This window comes from Bolinopsis microptera, chromosome 10, assembly GCF_026151205.1.
Source record: "Bolinopsis microptera isolate Bmic1 chromosome 10, MBARI_Bmic_1.0, whole genome shotgun sequence".
In the NCBI taxonomy this organism is placed as follows: domain Eukaryota; kingdom Metazoa; phylum Ctenophora; class Tentaculata; order Lobata; family Bolinopsidae; genus Bolinopsis; species Bolinopsis microptera.
Window position 1 is genome coordinate 6,399,783 of NC_087081.1, and position 18,469 is coordinate 6,418,251.

Genomic DNA, 18,469 nt, shown 5'->3' on the forward strand with positions numbered 1-18,469 from the left:
CCATGTTTTTTATATCTGTATTAATATACTGTCTTATTAGTGGCATACTTATGTCATTTTATGGTATATAAAGCTACCAACTACTGCATAACTTATGCAGTAGTTGGTAGCTTTATATACCATAAAATGACATAAGTATGCCATAAGTATTTTTGTGACCATTACAGCATCACATAAATATAGTATTATAATACATATACTACAGTAAATGTTGCACTGGCAATTGGCATGAATGAAATTGGTGACGTTTCCGGCCGGCTATATTCCTGTGACAAACACCAAACATGGAACCAAGAAGAAATTTTGCTCGAAATTTGACCAATTTACCGGAAAACATATGTAGAAATAGCAATCTGCGGAGTTATTGCATTATTAGTAAATTTTCCCCCTTTGAACAAATATCATTTTATCTACTCATTATTCATGACGAAACTCTTGACGGTTTGGCACAGTCGAACAATACAATTCTGACGAGAAGTGTTAATTCAATGAAAGTTGTCAATAGCAATAGATATTGGCAGTCGCAGACTGTATACGTACTGATATCATCTATATATTGTTGGCCACCTCCCACAATCACACTCAATACTCATACGGATTCGTACCATTGTACAGTATGAATGGTATACTGTCTTGTGTAATATCTCATGGCTACAGCGAGCCTACACCAATCATATAACTATCATATAGTTTATAACTGTAGCCTATATATATAGGGTCTATCTAATGATTTAGCCATTGATTGCGACCATCATAAACCTTTCAACTGGTATTGGTAAGCGGAAAACTATAACATTCGGATGAAAACTTACAGTTTTAAAAAGTAATGATCTTATAATTCAAGAAGAATAAAAGCCATAAAACAGTCGTGTTTCATCTATAACATTTTTGCTATTTACTAATGCTGGGCCACTATATAATTGCCACCCAACATTCAGTCTGTAAACCACACATTGAACAAAACAGTCTAGCCAGCAAAACGATAAGAACTAACACGGAGAAATGACACCCGGGCAATTAGGATACGAGATAAAACCGCGGATAAAGAAATTATAAAACTGATACAGGTCACTCGAGAGGACGGCAGAGCTGAAACGTAACACCGAGTTTAGAAAGAGCAAATGTACAGCCCTGCTTATTACCTTGTGTACAATGTGATAATGTATATACCATGTTGTAGAAGATGTGTCTCATGTGTTATGTCACGTGAGGAACACGTGGGCGTCACGCGCGGTGGCACGTGCAGCGGATATCATAACAAAACAGCACGCTGTATTGGGCACGTGATCGTTTAGTTACACTTTATACTGTCATGTGTGATGTTGCTACATGAAGAGCGGTGCAGCATGATGAGGTTTTGTTATTGCCAAGGTGGTCACGTGGTACACTTTTTGTCACGTGATTGTTATTGTCTACATAGTTAATGTCACGTGATTAGTCTTCTGACTAAAATGTTGTGACCATGACTGGTATAATTGTAAACACTGCATGTCTACCGCTGCTACTTCCTGCAAGCTAGGGGCGAACTAATAATAATATCGGCTGATGGTTACAGTGGTGATATACAGGAGCACACATTTGTAACAATACCCATTTGCATTTCGACCAGGAACTGTAATTTTTGTCATATTTTTACACTAGTCTAAACATATAAGTATTATTGCATCGATTTCAGATTTGGTTTTTGTCCATTGTACAAATCTGTATGTTGATATATGATTAATTTCATTTTCATAGACTAAGTAAAACACGGTATATTTGTAATCTGTCAGAAAATAGACAACTTTTAAATATTTATTTGAATCATACATGTAATTTGTAAATCAGTATTTCCAACTATGTAGTAGAAATGGTTAAGGTGAAGAAACCCGTACTACACATTTAACTTCCACAAAAAGATGCAGTGTCCGCAACACTAATACAACTAAAATATGTAATCGAGAAATAGCTTAAATTATTTTATACAGGCTTTATACATGAAATGATGTGTTGCCAACTTGAGTAACGAGTATATTAATTTAATGACGAGGTCAATGATATGAAAATTACAATTTATAGATTCATAGGACACAGTACAATTTGAAGGATAAATCATTCATGCAGAAACATTATTCGTCCATCCGACCAAAAAAGCCAATCCAATAAAAATTGCTGAACCTAAAGAAACACCGCCGAGATATCAGATTAACAGTGCCCATTATGATATGACATGCAATATGGGATTTTCTCACAAATAAATTAGCAAATACATAATAAGACAAGCCGCCGCTGCCCAGAACTTCGCGTTTTGCTCTCTGTTATATTCAGATTTTGATCAAATTCCAACCGAATATTGTTGAGTAGTCTACGCATCTAGATGTCTGATAATCCATTAATATGATCTAGGATATTCTAGTCGTGCAATTCGGAAACAAGTCCTGGGTTTGTAGCACTTTCCCGATTGAGATTTTGTCAGAATTGCGTTTCCTTGCTTTTTAAAACTTCAGTCGAGAATGTCATAATAATCATTATAATGGTTCAGTATCAAAAAATCATTCCAATTCCATAAAGATCAGATTTGCAAGTTAGCCGGCAATACCTGATCTTTCGACGATAAAAAGTGAAATTTGGAGAAGGTTGATGAATCTAAGAAGATCGTTCTGGACAGCCCTAACTGAATGATAGATCCTCACTGAAAATGTAAGGAGAAGTGACTGAACTATGACACGCATAATATATGTACAAAACATCAACAATTTACAAGCTATGTAAAGCATATAACCATAATAAGTTAACCAACTTATGAATCAATCAATTAAGTACTTAATTAATTGATCAAATGTTTGATTAAATACAGCTCAATTTCAAAGACACCCTCGGTCCAATCTGATCAAATATTTCCCATACACTTGCACTGCACCGTTCACTATTGTCTATATATTGACTGTCGATGTTTTCAATCCCCACGGAATCAATCTTGATTTAATCCGATTCCTAGAGAAGATTTCCTGGCTTGGTACCACTTTTCCCTCTTGGATGATAGTGGTAGTTGCTATGTTAGATACACTAGGATGTGAGGGGTCGGTTACACTTTTCGATAAGTCTTCCCCAACCTTGACCCTGAAATAATCATCAATATCAAGATTTCGTTGTTATGAGTATGAATATACTACAATTATACACATCATTTTACATAACTCGTCACAAGACTCTATTGTAAAGGAATACAAATGAGCAGACAGTAATAAACAACCAAATCAACTTTAATTGTTCAGTATAAATAACAAAATATACATGTGTTATTAAGTATTGAGTATGCACATTATATTCATTTTACCAGATTTAATGTATAATATGGGGTCGTTCACATATTACGTAATCAGCCGAGGGGAGGGGTTTCCAAATGATTACGCTAGTGTAATTTTGACACAATGGCTATGTGTAAAACTGATTACGGAGGGGGGAGGGGAGGTTAACATTGTCCATAAAGTGATAACGTTATATGTGATCAACCCAATGGCGTAACAAAGGGTCCTGCCAACCCTGCTGTGCGGGAGGGGGGGGGGGGGCGCCATCTTAATTCTTAAGGGGGGCGCCGAATCGTCGTTTGAATGTGGGACAATTTTGAAAAACTTAACTACAATATTAGCAAAACTGTGCGTTTTGCTCTAGAAACACATTCTTTTTAGAGATTTTGCTGGCGTATCCTCTAAAATCACCTAATTTGTCTAATATTAGGGAGAGCCAATAGGGGGGCGCCAAATGGCAACGTTACGCCACTGGAACGACCCCTATAAATCTTTTGGTTTGTTAACAATCATTGGTACCGTACCTGAAGTAGTACCACAAGGGTTATCGTCATGTTATCACAACCAGTACCTCCCATGCCCGTCACTGGAGCCAAACACTTTGATAATATTGCCTCACAAATCTGGGGGAGTATGCTGAGGTTAAACATTGATTATGCAGAGGTTAAACACTGCGTATGTAAAGGTTTGCATAACTTGACATGATAGCTGTTCATTGGACGGGTATTTGGACAGAGACGAAAGAGTTAGCACAGCAGAAGCTATGAAAATTATTTTACAGAGCTGCATAAATATAATGAATAATGATCCCCAGAACAGAGAGAGAGAGAGAGAGATCCCCATCCACCGACCGTTTCAATATATACCGTGATTGGATCTCAGTGTAAAATTTGCAATACTTCTGTAACATACTCACTGAATCAGGACTAAGACCTTCTGCTAATTTAGGTCGAATGAAATCGATAACTTCTTGACTGGTCAACACATCCCAGATACCATCACAAGCTAAGACAACAAACTCGTGGTTATCGTTGAGAGGGGTTACAGTCACTTCGGGTACCGCTGAAATGGTCATGTTGGTGATAAGTAACAAATAAAGGGTATACATTGTATATTTCAATTTAATGATTACATTAATGAAAATAATCAAATTAATAAATTATGCAATCTAGCGCGCATGATATGCATGTCATTATGTCTATGCGCGTGCGCCGCGCTTGGCTGATAACACACTCATAAATGACAATTTAGACTTTCAGAACAAGTTTGTCACAGCGCCCTACAAACATGAAGGACTTCAACAACATTTCTATGGCACACGGAAGGAACGTTCTCGCGGATAAATCTAGAACACTTGCAGATACGGCTTTTGAGATAAATACTTTAAAAGATAAAAAGCAACCACTTATTTTCGCGATTTTTAACTACGATTAAACGGCGTTTTTACTTGTCTTTCTCGATGATCTTTAGATGTAGCAAACAAAACCAATATTTCCAGAGCAAATTAACAATATGTAATGACTGTGGCTAATTGGTCTTTTAGCCCTAATATTCAGTTCTTGCAACCCATACCCCATACCCAACTTGCTCTATCTAAATCTTACAAAATGAACCGAAGCTATTACACCACAAAAATTTAGGCGGGTGCTTTGTTTGATACGGTAGCAGTATGACAAGTTGACAAATTTCCAATTGGATGACATCTTATTTAAACGCTGTAAAAATTTTTAATCGCACAAACTTGGGTGTGTCATTTGATACTAAAACGGACAGAACAGTTCTTATCATGATATCTAAATGTGGCATCTATGTAATTATTTTACACGATACAAGGCACAGTAATAAAAGCTTCCGTTATATACTTTTGCATTAAAAAATATAATCTTTATGTTATTCAATGGAAAACAAAACTTGTGATTTGATAAGCAGAATGATTTCGTTAATCACGAGTTTTTGAGGCATAACTCCGTGCCATGAAAACGAAACATAAACATTTTTGGATGAATTAAGATGAAAACCCACCTGTAACCATCTGATCCTTGGGAAGACGCGTAGCACACTTGAACTCGAAGTCACCGAGTGCGCGGGAGAGCGCAAGTGTACCGTTAACTCTGTTAAACTCAACAAAACCTCCAGCAGCTCTAATACGTCTCATCTCCTCTGTAATGTTAATATTTTTAGCTGGGTTAACTAATTAACTAATTAACTAATTAACTATTAATTAACTGATTAACTAATCAGCAGTCACCTGAATCCTGATCTTGACTACAGAGTTTTTTAATTGGTCTCCTCTGTAATATTAATAGTGGTAGTTATTAGCTGGGACTACTAATTAGCAGTCACCTGATGTTCACTACTGTCTACTGTCTAATTGTTCTTTAATTATGCGATATGATATTTAATCTAATTAAAGATCTTCACGATTAATCCGATAGCTAAAGATAAGAGACGTATATATTAGGACATATTTTGTAGTCTGATAAAATTTAAAGTTTTGGTGTGTGAATTAAAGCTTGGTGTGAGAATTAGTGTGGAAATAAAAGAGATTAATTTTATTACATCATAATATATCTTAATCAAGTGACAGTAAGTATTATTATTTTAACTACAGATTATATTATTTACAAATACAAAGTAATGACGCAGATGACGCAGACTAATCCCTTTGGATGGAGATCTCGCCATGTAACATGTATGTATGTATATTATTTCAGTTAGTATTGACATGAATGTTACGATTTCAGTTTATTTATATATTGTCAATAAACCGGTTTCAAAGCCCTTAAGGGTGGCCCTCGGGTCTTTAAAACAAAACAAGATCATGTATAGTTGTATCAGAGAGTAAATGTAGTTCGCTTTATAATAACCCATCCAACAATCAGTAGGTCAGGATACAGGTCAATAATAGAAATATAGATATTAAAGATACATATCACAGCTGTCTATATAATGATGATATATATTGTTGGTGATGAAGTTCTGATAATTGTCAGACAAACAATAAGTCAGCCTAGTAGGGAAAGCAATCAGTCCCTCTGTATAACTCTTTAGCGGTAAAGAGCATGTTTAGTACATGTTTAGTGCATGTTTAATCTTTATATCAGTATATATATTATAATATCAGTAAACGTTTTGAAATGAAAACCACAAATCATTACTGGTTTGACAGTATAATTATTATTATATATTATATATCCCTAATATCACGTCATGATAGCACTGGTATTTTCTCAATCAAGCGTTAAAGATTAATTTAATTGATTAAATATTATTGAAATGATTGAATTTAGCACGCACCTTCGTTGGAGGGCTTGTGGTCGAAAGAGAGAGGTACAGCCTGCCCCCTTTCACTGAGTACCGCCCGGGAATCCCCTGCATTAGCGCAGTACATGGTGCTGTTTTTAGTCAGCATGGTAACTGCTGTGCAGCCGGACGTCGCAAACTTCCCTGATCTATCTGAAATAGTGTTGTTTTTAGTCAGCATGGTAACTGCTGTGCAGCCTGACGTTGCAAACTTCCCAGATCTATCTGAAATAGTGGCTGATAACAGATTTAATTGCGTTGTTATGATTTTGAGAAAGGTATGTAAAGCGTTGAAGATGATGGATTGTGTAAGGTTGTTCCACGAGTACCTTTTTAAATGTCTAGTCTCCTCCGTACATATCATGTCAACTATTTATGAAGTGCACGATAACCAACAAAGTGTTACAAAGTACCGTTAAGGCATCAATCCTTGGGTTTGAGGAATCCCGAATATATTTGCCACGTCATAGTAGTACTAAGAATAACTCTTACCGATACAACTGTAACTCATGTTCCATATAAAGATATTTATAATTCTTTACAACATCCTAGACATGCAGAGGAACTATACACTTATACAGCATCTAGTTCACATCATCTATTTTAGATTTTTAACAGAGCTGGAGCAATGGAGTGAACGCCTTTGTAATTAACCGATTAAATTTATCGTCAGCATCTTAATATTTAAGACATAAGTTCACCTAAGTTCACATGCACTGTTTACTGTTTAGCTTCACTAAGTATCAGCTCTGAAGCTCGCTTGGGTAACCAGCCAGTAATTTAACCCAAAATCTACCCGGCATTTAACCCAAAATCTACCCGGCATGGCCATTCTGAACAGGATGTTAGAATGTTAGGTAACCCATGTTTTCTAAGTGATGACGTCACAATATTCATGACTGGTCTACTTCCAGTCAGCTTCATACCACACAATTATAAGATGGGCCTAATGCAGGCCCACACGCTGGAATATCATACTTCCAGTACAACCCTAACATTTCAGGACATTGTAACAGGCACAAAAACACACACGAACAAACTGGCTTAAAACTCACAGACAACAGACAAACCTTCGTACATCTCCTTATCAAGATCCACAAAGCACTTTATCAGCGCGTCCTTGTAGTCTCCCGCTTTGAAGCCGGGCTGTGATACCAGCTTTGCGTGTAATCTGTCTTGCGTGTATTGGGCTGTTTGTGTGCCACCGTGTCCATCATACACTGGGAGGGGAGCTCTCGTTAGAACTGATTAGCTTGTTAATTAGAACCAATTAACTTGTTAAGTTATTGATTAAATTAAGAGTAGTGTTACAATTATTAAGAGAATTGATAAAAGCTTTCGGGAAATATTCACAATATAAATATGATATACATTTTTATCTTGGAATATTTATATTAGTGTATTATCGAAATGGTTCGTTAAATTAGGGATTAAGATAAATAGTACTAGATAATCTCATTAACGTAGTCGATAACTTCAATTATAATTAACTTAGGTATTTAACAGCTGTGAGGACATAAAACTGCCATTACAATCATAAATAATTAAATGTTATGTCATTGATACTAATACTATCACATCAGTATTCAGTTAGTAATACTAAAAATATTTTCTAGCGTATTCGAATCAATAGTTTTACTTTCACGGGATAAAATAAATATTCAAATCACATCCCACAGAGAGTGTTCTTTAAAGAACACATCCCACAGAAAGTGTTCTTTAAAGAACACATCCCACAGAGAGTGTTCTTTAAAGAACACATCCCACATAGAGTGTTCTTTAAAGAACACATCCCACAGAGAGATTGTTTTTTAAAGAACACATCCCACATAGAGTGTTCTTTAAAGAACACATCCCACAGAGAGATTGTTCTTTAAATAACACATCCCACAGAGAGAGTGATCTTTAAAGAACACATCACACACAGAGAGTGTTCTTTCATCAGCTCTGTAACCTGCCACTTCTCCACACAATTACAATTTACACTCTCACTTTCATTCTTTGAGGTCAGTCAATAACTCAATAAATCCCAAAAATTTCGCAATGTGAGGCAAGTTCTGAGAGTGTTCGGTGCCAAATATGGTAAGATGATAACTTTATTAGTTCACGGGATTCTAATATTATTATATTTATATCTTTTTTAAACTGTTTATTTATAGTATGGTGTATGAGTACTAACAGTAACATTCCAATGCAATATGATTTGCTTTTTTCTTTACAGCACCTTTAAAAAGCTCCTTATATGTACATGATGATGGTAATATGTGTTTTATGAATACAATGTATCGATATAGTATTGTAGTTATAAAATTTTAATTTACTCATATTCATTATTCATCCGATCTTGTTACACACCACATAGGATCATTAACGTTTTACTTTATTATAAAACTACGAAGCACTTTCATTTCCGGTTACACTCGAGTAAATCTAAAGGTATGTGCACAAGAATGCGGTTGAACATGAGAGTCACATACTTAATAATACAGTGACTCATTCACTGTATTATTGAGTATGCACTATTAACTTTAAAGGTTCCTGAATGTTACTGTAACGAAAAATACTTTTGAATGTTAGCCAAGTTTTACGAGTGAGCAGCGTCCCTAAATATATAACTAAAGAAAACATAAAACAGGAAATCCAAACATTTATTATTCAATATCTAACTGGTAATATTGCTGACATTTCATTAACATTTTGCGTGTATTTTACTTTTCCTTCAATTTTATTGCAATTATGCAAACATTTTATTTTTACTCTCATTTTATCAACAATTCGCTAACATCTTAGTGCTAAGCATCTCCAAGAACTTGCGGAGTGTAATTCATTAACAATACTCCTCCCATCCTACAAATTATATAACTCCTCCCATCCTACAAATAGTGTCACTCCTCCCATCCTACAAATTATGTATTATCAGTAGTCAATAACAAACAACACAGGGTTATTGTAATGAAAATGAAATGATAGCGTCTGGACTAGAGACTGGACTTGTTACTCCCCCATATCACCACAAGAACTAACAGACTTACTTACTCCGAGCTAAAAGATGAGAACCGAGCAAAAAGGAGGAGGTGAGCATTACGTCAACATTAACTACACCCCAGGAATGTGATTTATACAGCTCATCTAGTACACACTTTTCACACAATATAGTACCTGCTATTAAAGTGCTGGCATTAGTTCCACAGATGCCTGGTCGGTTACGTAATGCCACTTTTTGCCACCTATCCTAGCCACTTATGTAATGCCACTTTTTGCCACCTATCCACAGTCCGAACACTCTCAACATGTCTGTGGAATTTGTCCACATTTGTTCATATCTCTCTGTGTGTGACAACTGATCGTGAAGAAAGTGACTGTGTCCGAGCACTGAGCAGCTGTCAAGACCGTTTATATAAAACTGGGTTTTTAGCAGCTGATATGGTTGAATAATGAATTTTTGTAGTGTCAAAAAAACTTTAATTCCATCTGCAGAATGGAAGGAAGGAGCGCTGCTCAGCAGAATATATAATAAATATTACCGGATCAGGTTACCAACTCGAAACTCGAAAATTGAAGATGTGGTGAAGTTGAGCAATAGCAGAGAATAGTAGCTCAGGAAACACCATGACAATACAGGGAGATCCTCCCAGGAGAGATCAGATATGTGTGTAAATGAGGTATTACAATGTCTATTCAACACAATGTAACATAACATTGTAACTCTGTTATAATACAGAGCAGATGTGATGATTATAATATGATTTGTTATTATGGTCACTTCCTTTACACGACTACTTGACTACTTTGTCACCGGTCACGTGACACGACAACAGCTTGGCTTATTAATGAAATATCCAATATTCAGGCTATAACATGTTACACAAACACCTACCACCCATTATAGGGTGAATTACGGCACGTGACATGTGACGTCACGTAATCAGTGACGTAACGTGGTTAGTGACGTCACGTCGCGTGGGGAATGACGTCGTCAACACATCACTCAACAACGTGTTACATGACGGAGCAATTTGTGGTATTGGTAAGGAGGGTCCGCTCTAAAGCTCTAACTAGTTAGCAAGTTGCATGTGCTGTATAACTGCGCACTTTATGGTTGCACGTGCTATTTAACTGCGCACTTTGTGGTTGCACGTGCTGTTTAACTGCGCACTTTATGGTTGCACGTACAGTGGGTTAGCCCCCTGTCACCCGATCTTGAGGTGATGTACGACATCTCGTTAACCCAATCAATGTCTGGAAGGCTGCAAATTTTCACATGCCAAACTCACAAGGGTCTTAAAGAGTTGTGTGAGATGACGATACATAGAGGCCGCAGAATTATGAGGACTACCAGATCCTGGTGGAACCTAATTGATCCATGATATTATGATGACAATTGACAGGCCCTATGGTTGCACGCGGTAAGCAATTAGAGTGGTTCTGAAGTTGGTAAGTTATGTTGAGAACAGCTCGTTGCAGTGATTGTTGAAAAAGATACGCTTTAACAGTAAAGCAATATAATATGAAATACTGTCTACTACTCTACTACAACTAACGATAAGGTCGGCTTTTCAGGTTTAATAAAAGAAACTTTGACTTCTTCTGGAGTGATAATTGCGGGTTTTATAAGTAACAGCGTATTTTATTACTCGGGAAGTCAGCACCCAATACCCAATAGTGACATGTTGCAGTGTGACTGATGTTAATTTCAACAATCCCAGCTTGAAACCATATTGGGGCTCCGAGCCCATCAATATTAAGTTGATTCCCTTGATTTCGGAGATTTCGTTTGAGAAAGAAGACTATCTGTACGTTCTACTAATAGATCTTTTATCCCTACAATGTTCTTAGCTATCTACCATCATGGGAGGTAGGTACAACCACAACATATTATTAACTCTTACATTCCCCAAATTATAAACTTTTACATTGCGTCAGCTCAGAGGAGAAACCCTGAATGTATGTACATAATATTAATACAATATATTGCAATATAATATGTACATAGTAACTAATATAAATATTACAATATGTTTTACAGTTTTATAAACTCACATTACCACACAGTATTATGTTTTACATTTCTAAAGAAGACCAGTAGCCACCGCCCCTCAATGAGGGGCCCTCATACATAAATAATATTAACATAATAACATAATACATTGTCCAAAGAAGGAGAAGCTTCTAGCAGTGCTATATTAGATCATAATCTAGGATAGTAAGTTTATCAGCCCCAGGGACTGTCAGGACAAATTTACTAAATATTATGAGATGAATCTTATATTCATGTAAATAATATAGGTACATATTATATACAGTATAACACATATTATAAGTCTTATAATATCAACAATTATATCCAAACATTTGATCATCAACAATAACTCTTAGTAAGTTAGTACTAGTATAGTACCAAACAATTATTTAGCTCAATCATACGATTATTATAATATCATTATTAACTTGTACTGAATATTCATATCATGTATATTATTGTAAATTATTATATAATAATGATGTAATACCAGATTAGCACAAAGCACATAATTATACACGAGTGTACGTCCAGTGAATATTGTTATCAGTACTGGTTGAGTGGCAGGTCATTATACACCGCCATGCTCTGTAACCCCTTTGTGTTAAATGGTAACACGACTTTTGTCCGACAGCGACTCATGTCCGACAGAACTATTTTAATGTGTTTGAAGTTATATTTAAAATTTGGTAGATAGAAATTCGCCCAAACTCTCACAGATTATCCGCTATAAAAGTATACAATTAGGGCCCTGCAAAGGGCCCAGCTCCTTGTTACAGCAACCAGTTTTATTCTTTAATACAATACATTTTAAATTTCGAAAATAGTGTAAGGCCCCGACTCATGTGACTGGCACAGGTATTTAATCAATTAATAGTTATTTAATTAATTAGAAATGTACATACCTCCAAAGAAGTTATGTGTTGCATCTCCATCAACTGTTATCTGAACGGTATGAGCGTCCTCCATTGATATTCTCCATCCCTGACAAAATAACATGTTATAATATTATGTTATAATCTGTTATAATAATATGTTATAATAACATGTTATAATATTATGTTATAATCTGTTATAATATTATGTTATAATCTCTACTATAATTCAAAGAATTATTTCTGTAGAATGTCTGTATGTACGACCGCCCACGTGCAAATTAGACGAAAAATAGAAATTTAGGTAACAACCAAAACGTTCCATAGCAACGGTGTTTTAATGCACACATGCACGTGCAAAGATTTTTTTAACGTCATTTTGATCGGTTTTGTGGTAATTACGTTGTGTTTAAAGTGTTTTATTTTTAAATCGGCTGTATCTTCGGTTGGGATGGATATTTTTGATGCGATTAAAACTTTCTTTCAAAGAATACTACTAGCTTCGTCCCTGTTACCACGGGCTTTCTAGTCTGTTGTAATATTATGTTATAATCTGTTATAATAATCTGTTATAATAACATGTTATAATATTATGTTATAATCTGTTATAATATGATAACTTTACTGTTAAGTGTTTGGTAACGTCGCTCTTGTCAAACACAATTAAATGTTTTTTTTTTCAACTGGGTTGAAAGCCTCGACATTGTCATAAAGTTAGTGTTGAAGAAAATGTTTTTCAGCAGAACGGAACGGTTTAGTGATGAAATCAGTTTTTCGAATTATTTGTCCGAATGTTATCCATTAAAAACTGTCGTTTACGGTATAAATATTTAATGTCTATGTTTTCATCGACCATGAAAAATATCAAGGGGCAATATTTGACTAACAGAAACACTTAAAAATCGAACCATCCTATTCGCGTCACCATAATAAAATTCTTACTTACGCTCCTTTGCTCCTTTATCAATACAACCATTAATAAAGCATTAAGTGCTCCTATGACAAATAGCGTGTAGCTACCTACATGCACGATTGACACTTGACCACCGTAAAAATACCGATAAAAATAGTTATTAATTACGTTATATGTCGTGACGCACGATGAGAAAGTGTGAGAGCTTCATGTCTGGTACTGTGTGAGATCTTGTAAAATGTGCGTTCAGTTTTAATATAAGAATATTGACCGTGTATGTGCATGACTGTTGCTGTTATATTGAATGTATTGTTCCGGTTATTGCAGGTTACTTTGGATGTATGTGTATTCTTTAAAGGTATTCTATGTGGTATAGCAGAAACGTTACAAAGAAGACTGTGGCGTGTTACAGATAGCATAGTATGGATAGTATTAATACTAGTAATTAATACTATCTGTTTATAAACAGCTGATGTGTTATGATAATATTATGCAGTAGTCGATAGAACACAGAGAAATAATACTTGACACGACATTATTCAACCAGGGTGATCCACCCTGACCACATTCCACGACTAAACACATAAACCTGCTCAATACCTACTGTTTACTTACATTATATTAATGCTATTATTATCACACATAAACCTGCTCAATACCTAGTGTTTACTTACATTATATTAATGCTATTATTATTATAAACCTGCTCAATACCTAGTGTTTACTTACATTATATTAATGCTATTATTATTATAAACCTGCTCAATACCTAGTGTTTACTTACATTATATTAATGCTATTGTTAAACACATAAACCTGCTCAATACCTAGTGTTTACTTACATTATATTAATGCTATTAAACCTGCTCAATACCTAGTGTTTACTTACATTATATTAATGCTATTAAACCTGCTCAATACCTAGTGTTTACTTACATTATATTAATGCTATTAAACCTGCTCAATACCTAGTGTTTACTTACATTATATTAATGATATTAAACCTGCTCAATACCTAGTGTTTACTTACATTATATTAATGCTATTATTATTATAAACCTGCTCAATACCTAGTGTTTACTTACATTATATTAATGCTATTATTAAACACATAAACCTGCTCAATACCTAGTGTTTACTTACATTATATTAATGCTATTATTATCACATAAACCTGCTCAATACCTAGTGTTTACTTACATTATATTAATGCTATTATCATTATTTTTTAATCATAACATCGAAATATAATAATATATTGTAGTGCTAGTATAATACTTGATATTGATGGTCTGAATATTATTTGCGTAATTATCTAACATTATTACTTAACCACATTATTACTTAACCACATTATTACTTAACCACATTATTACTTTACCACATTATAACGTTACTTAATCTAGAAAGTGCACCACTTTGTGGTTTTGTAATAATATGACAGTTACAAAAGTACAAAGTTTAAACCAGAGGGTGTGGCTCTACATATTATATACTGCTACAATATGTACCATGTTGCAACATTACCGCGGGTCCTACACAGTAACTACACATTCAACCTGTCAGGGCGATCCTGTCATGAGATTGAGAGAAAGAGGAGCCTTATAATACTTAATGTATTACTTAATGTATTACTTAATGTATTACTTCTACTAAAATCCAATACTTAATAGTTAATACTCGGGATATCACGTGACTAACATGTTGATATTATCCTGTCTCCTGACCAATAAATGTAAGGCTCCTACTCACAAAACGGCTTAACAGAACATTTAAGCAGTTACTTTACAAGAAATTTGTAAATATCGATAAATAAATCTCGTTTAAAGCTAGATTTGCTCCTCTCGGGTTAAAGTAACCTCTGAGTTTCTTCAGGAAAGGTACTTAACCAGCACTATAGTATCCCACATGAGTCACGTGACGTGACCCTATACATAGGTACTGTACCCACTCAAAGACCTCTTGAATACAACACCATGTGTTGTTAAGTGAGATGTATGGTACACATTGCACAATGTAATAACCACACCAGCTCTCTCTCTCTCTCTCTCTCTCTCTCTCTCTCTCTCTCTCTCTCTCTCTCTCTCTCTCTCTCTTCTCTCTCTCTCTCTCTCTCTCTCTCTCTCTCTCTCTCTCTCTCTCTCTCTCTCTCTCTCTCTCTCTCTCTCTCTCTCTCTCTCTCTCTCTCTCTCTCTCTCTCTCTCTCTCTCTCTCTCTCTCTCTCTCTCTCTCTCTCTCTCTCTCTCTCTCTCTCTCTCTCTCTCTCTCTCTCTCTCTCTCTCTCTCTCTCTCTCTCTCTACCGTCTTTCTCTATCCCTCTATTTATAGGATCATGAGATACAGGATGTTACTGTACTATAACATCTGTAAAGTTGTTATTAAGTATCATGTTATTAAGTAACGTGGTAGGATTTGAGGGTTTAACTCGGTGACTAGGAAAAGTGGAATATAATGGAAATGGAATATGACGGAATATATTATGACGGGATATATTATGACGGGATATTTTATATTAAGGAATACAATATGACGGAATATATGCTGATAAATTCCTCTTACCTCAGATATTTTGTATTCTTTATTTGTGTCTATTGGGTTCTATCCTAAACTAGAACATACATTCGGCAATTTTCCTTAGGACGTGCTCCACCAAGCTTGAGGAGTTGAGCCCCCCCGGCCCCCCCCCCCCCCCCCCCCCCCCCCCAAGGTGTTTACAACACAAACAATCACTCCTGGACAAGATGTGAGTCCTAAAGTTGCCGCTACTTATACTTCACTGTTAATTCCTACCCACAATTGAAATCTTAAAAACTGTGCAAAAGAAATGATACTCACACACACCCAATAATTGTGCACAACACCCAGTTTATTATTATTTTGTATCGCACAACAACCACTGCACGTGAAATTACACGTGACATTATACACGCAGTATTAGTAATACTGTATTACACTAATATTGTGGTTGTACGTGGGGGAATATTACAGTACGTGATGAGGTTTGAATGACTCAACTCTACCACTAGAACATGCAGCATGACATAATTCAGCTGTAATACAAGGAACTATTAAATTGTGTGTCTAATGAGCCGTTATAATATAACATTGTGTTATAACACATTATATAACACTATTTCCAATGTATTGCACAGTGCACACCACTGTGCACACTTAATAGGTTACAATTACTGGTTGCAGAACACTTGTATGGTAAACCAAGAAAGAGACTTTCAGCGAAACGTGTTAATTAACAAGGCTACAAGGGCTGATATCGTAAAATCAGATAAGATGCTCCTTACTCAAACTTTTTAATTTTTCAAACTTCTATCCGGATCATATTCAGAGTATAATCCAGGTAAATGTATGTTATACTCTAATCTCGGTGAATAAATAAATATAATGATTAATGATAACTATAATCCTATGATAAGTCATAATCCTATCTTTGAACTCCAAGTAATATGACAACATATTTATAGCCTTCGGTCGCGGTTTCGTAATATTTATAGACTTTTAAAACTGTTTCTGTGGAAAACCTCTTCTCAGTAAGTGGGCAGTTTGAGATCAATTCAGCAACTGATTGTAATATTAGGGGCGTAGCCTTCTGGTGAGGAGATGAGGCATTATTTGACACGTGACAGTGATTCTGGGTATTGAAAGGACAATAGTGGAAGCTGGTTGGTTTATTGCTGTCACGTGTTAAAAAAAACCTCACCAGAATCCACATGTTCTAGATTATATAAAAACAATAAACATTTACCTGCATGGATGATGATGCAACTCTACAGAAGGAGTTTTCACAGGATGAGGTCTTCTTGGTGGTGATTGGTTCTGAGAGGGTCTGTCCCATGGTCACTAGGGGAGTTACTACTAGAGTTACTGTGGTTACTAGCCAAGTTACTGTGGTTACTAATAAAGTAACTGTGGTTACTACTAGAGTTACTGTGGTTACTGAGCAGGGGGTGGTTTGGAGTGTGACTGAGCTGCTGCAGAAGGGCAACTTTCTTTCTCATCTTCTGTACCTCATCCTACGGCAGATAATTGGTTTAATTGGAAGACAATTGATTTATAGTTGGTGTAAATAATCAATTGTAACATATGGTTACAAGCTTCATCTTGATGATTGGAAGTTTGTGTGATAGTTTATTATTTAAATTACGAACAAAAGCATATCTGTAATTTGTGGTCGCGTGGAAAGACTGTACTGTAATTTACCGATAGGCGGCACGTAGGCGGCACATACGTTGTTCATTGTACAGTCGTGTTGAAACTTAAAAGTATTACAACTTTCAACACTATTGTATGATATTATATTAAATTAGTCGTTAAGCTAACAAAGGAAGAACATCATTTAACGGTTTAGCTATTATATAATATCAATACTATCTATTGCTCTTTAAATAATATAAGGTGACAATTAGGGATAATCAAAGCAATTTAGATCAATAATTTCAACACCCTAGTAATTGACAACTGTTTACCAATTGGCCAATTAGCTAATTGAAAATTAAGAGTGTCAAATAAAATTTCTTTTCTAGTACAGCTTTATTCTAGTCCTTGAGGGAAGTCAATAACTAGACAATGATACCAATAAACTGTAGTCAAACGCTTTAAAATACGGGAATAAAAACATTCGCTCGAGCAAATTATACAGTATGTATCCACACAAAACTACAACTCCATCGTCAATCAAACAAAATTGATTTTGAAATCACAATATCATTTAACACTTAATAAAAAATTGGGGAAATCATAACAATTCTTCAAGGGTATTAACATTTTATTTTTTTACCCACTTTTCTGATCCTGATCAGAAATATCATAAAATGTTATAATAATGTTGAAAATAATAGCGAAGAAAAACTCAAGCCAAGCTAAAGAAAAATGTCTTTATACGTAATTACTAACAAATTATTGACAAATCACAACAATCACAACTTAACAGACGCGGACGTGAAATATGAATCGTGAAACTTAACTCAAATCAAAATTGCTTACTTGCAGGAAACGAAACGCTAACATAAACTATACTCTTTATATATTCATTTCTAAAGTAATTTTCAGGTCTCCT

General features: G+C 35.2%; 1 protein-coding gene across 1 annotated transcript; it reads right to left on the reverse strand.

Annotated features, from left to right (window-relative positions):
- Positions 1-1,757: 1,757 nt before the first annotated feature.
- Positions 1,758-17,428, reverse strand: LOC134821987 (probable protein phosphatase 2C T23F11.1). The gene is made up of 8 exons (XM_063832819.1): positions 17,159-17,428; positions 12,516-12,594; positions 7,661-7,810; positions 6,585-6,743; positions 5,310-5,447; positions 4,204-4,349; positions 3,812-3,910; positions 1,758-3,099 (listed from the first exon to the last, which is right to left on the reverse strand). The coding sequence occupies exons 1-8, from the start codon at positions 17,246-17,248 to the stop codon at positions 3,046-3,048; spliced, it is 915 nt and encodes a 304-aa protein (XP_063688889.1). The 5' UTR covers positions 17,249-17,428; the 3' UTR covers positions 1,758-3,045.
- Between the last annotated feature and the right edge of the window lie 1,041 nt (positions 17,429-18,469).

What these genes read in the sequence shown, in the direction of transcription:
- LOC134821987 (XM_063832819.1), bottom strand. Translation starts at nt 17,248, where the DNA reads ATGGGACAGACCCTCTCAGAACCAATCACCACCAAGAAGACCTCATCC. An exon ending in AACACATAACTTCTTTGGAG is followed by an intron (nt 7,811 to 12,515) that starts GTATGTACATTT and finishes CTCCCCTCCCAG; the next exon opens with TGTATGATGGACACGGTGGC. An exon ending in CCCTTGTGGTACTACTTCAG is followed by an intron (nt 3,100 to 3,811) that starts GTACGGTACCAA and finishes TGATTATTTCAG; the next exon opens with GGTCAAGGTTGGGGAAGACT.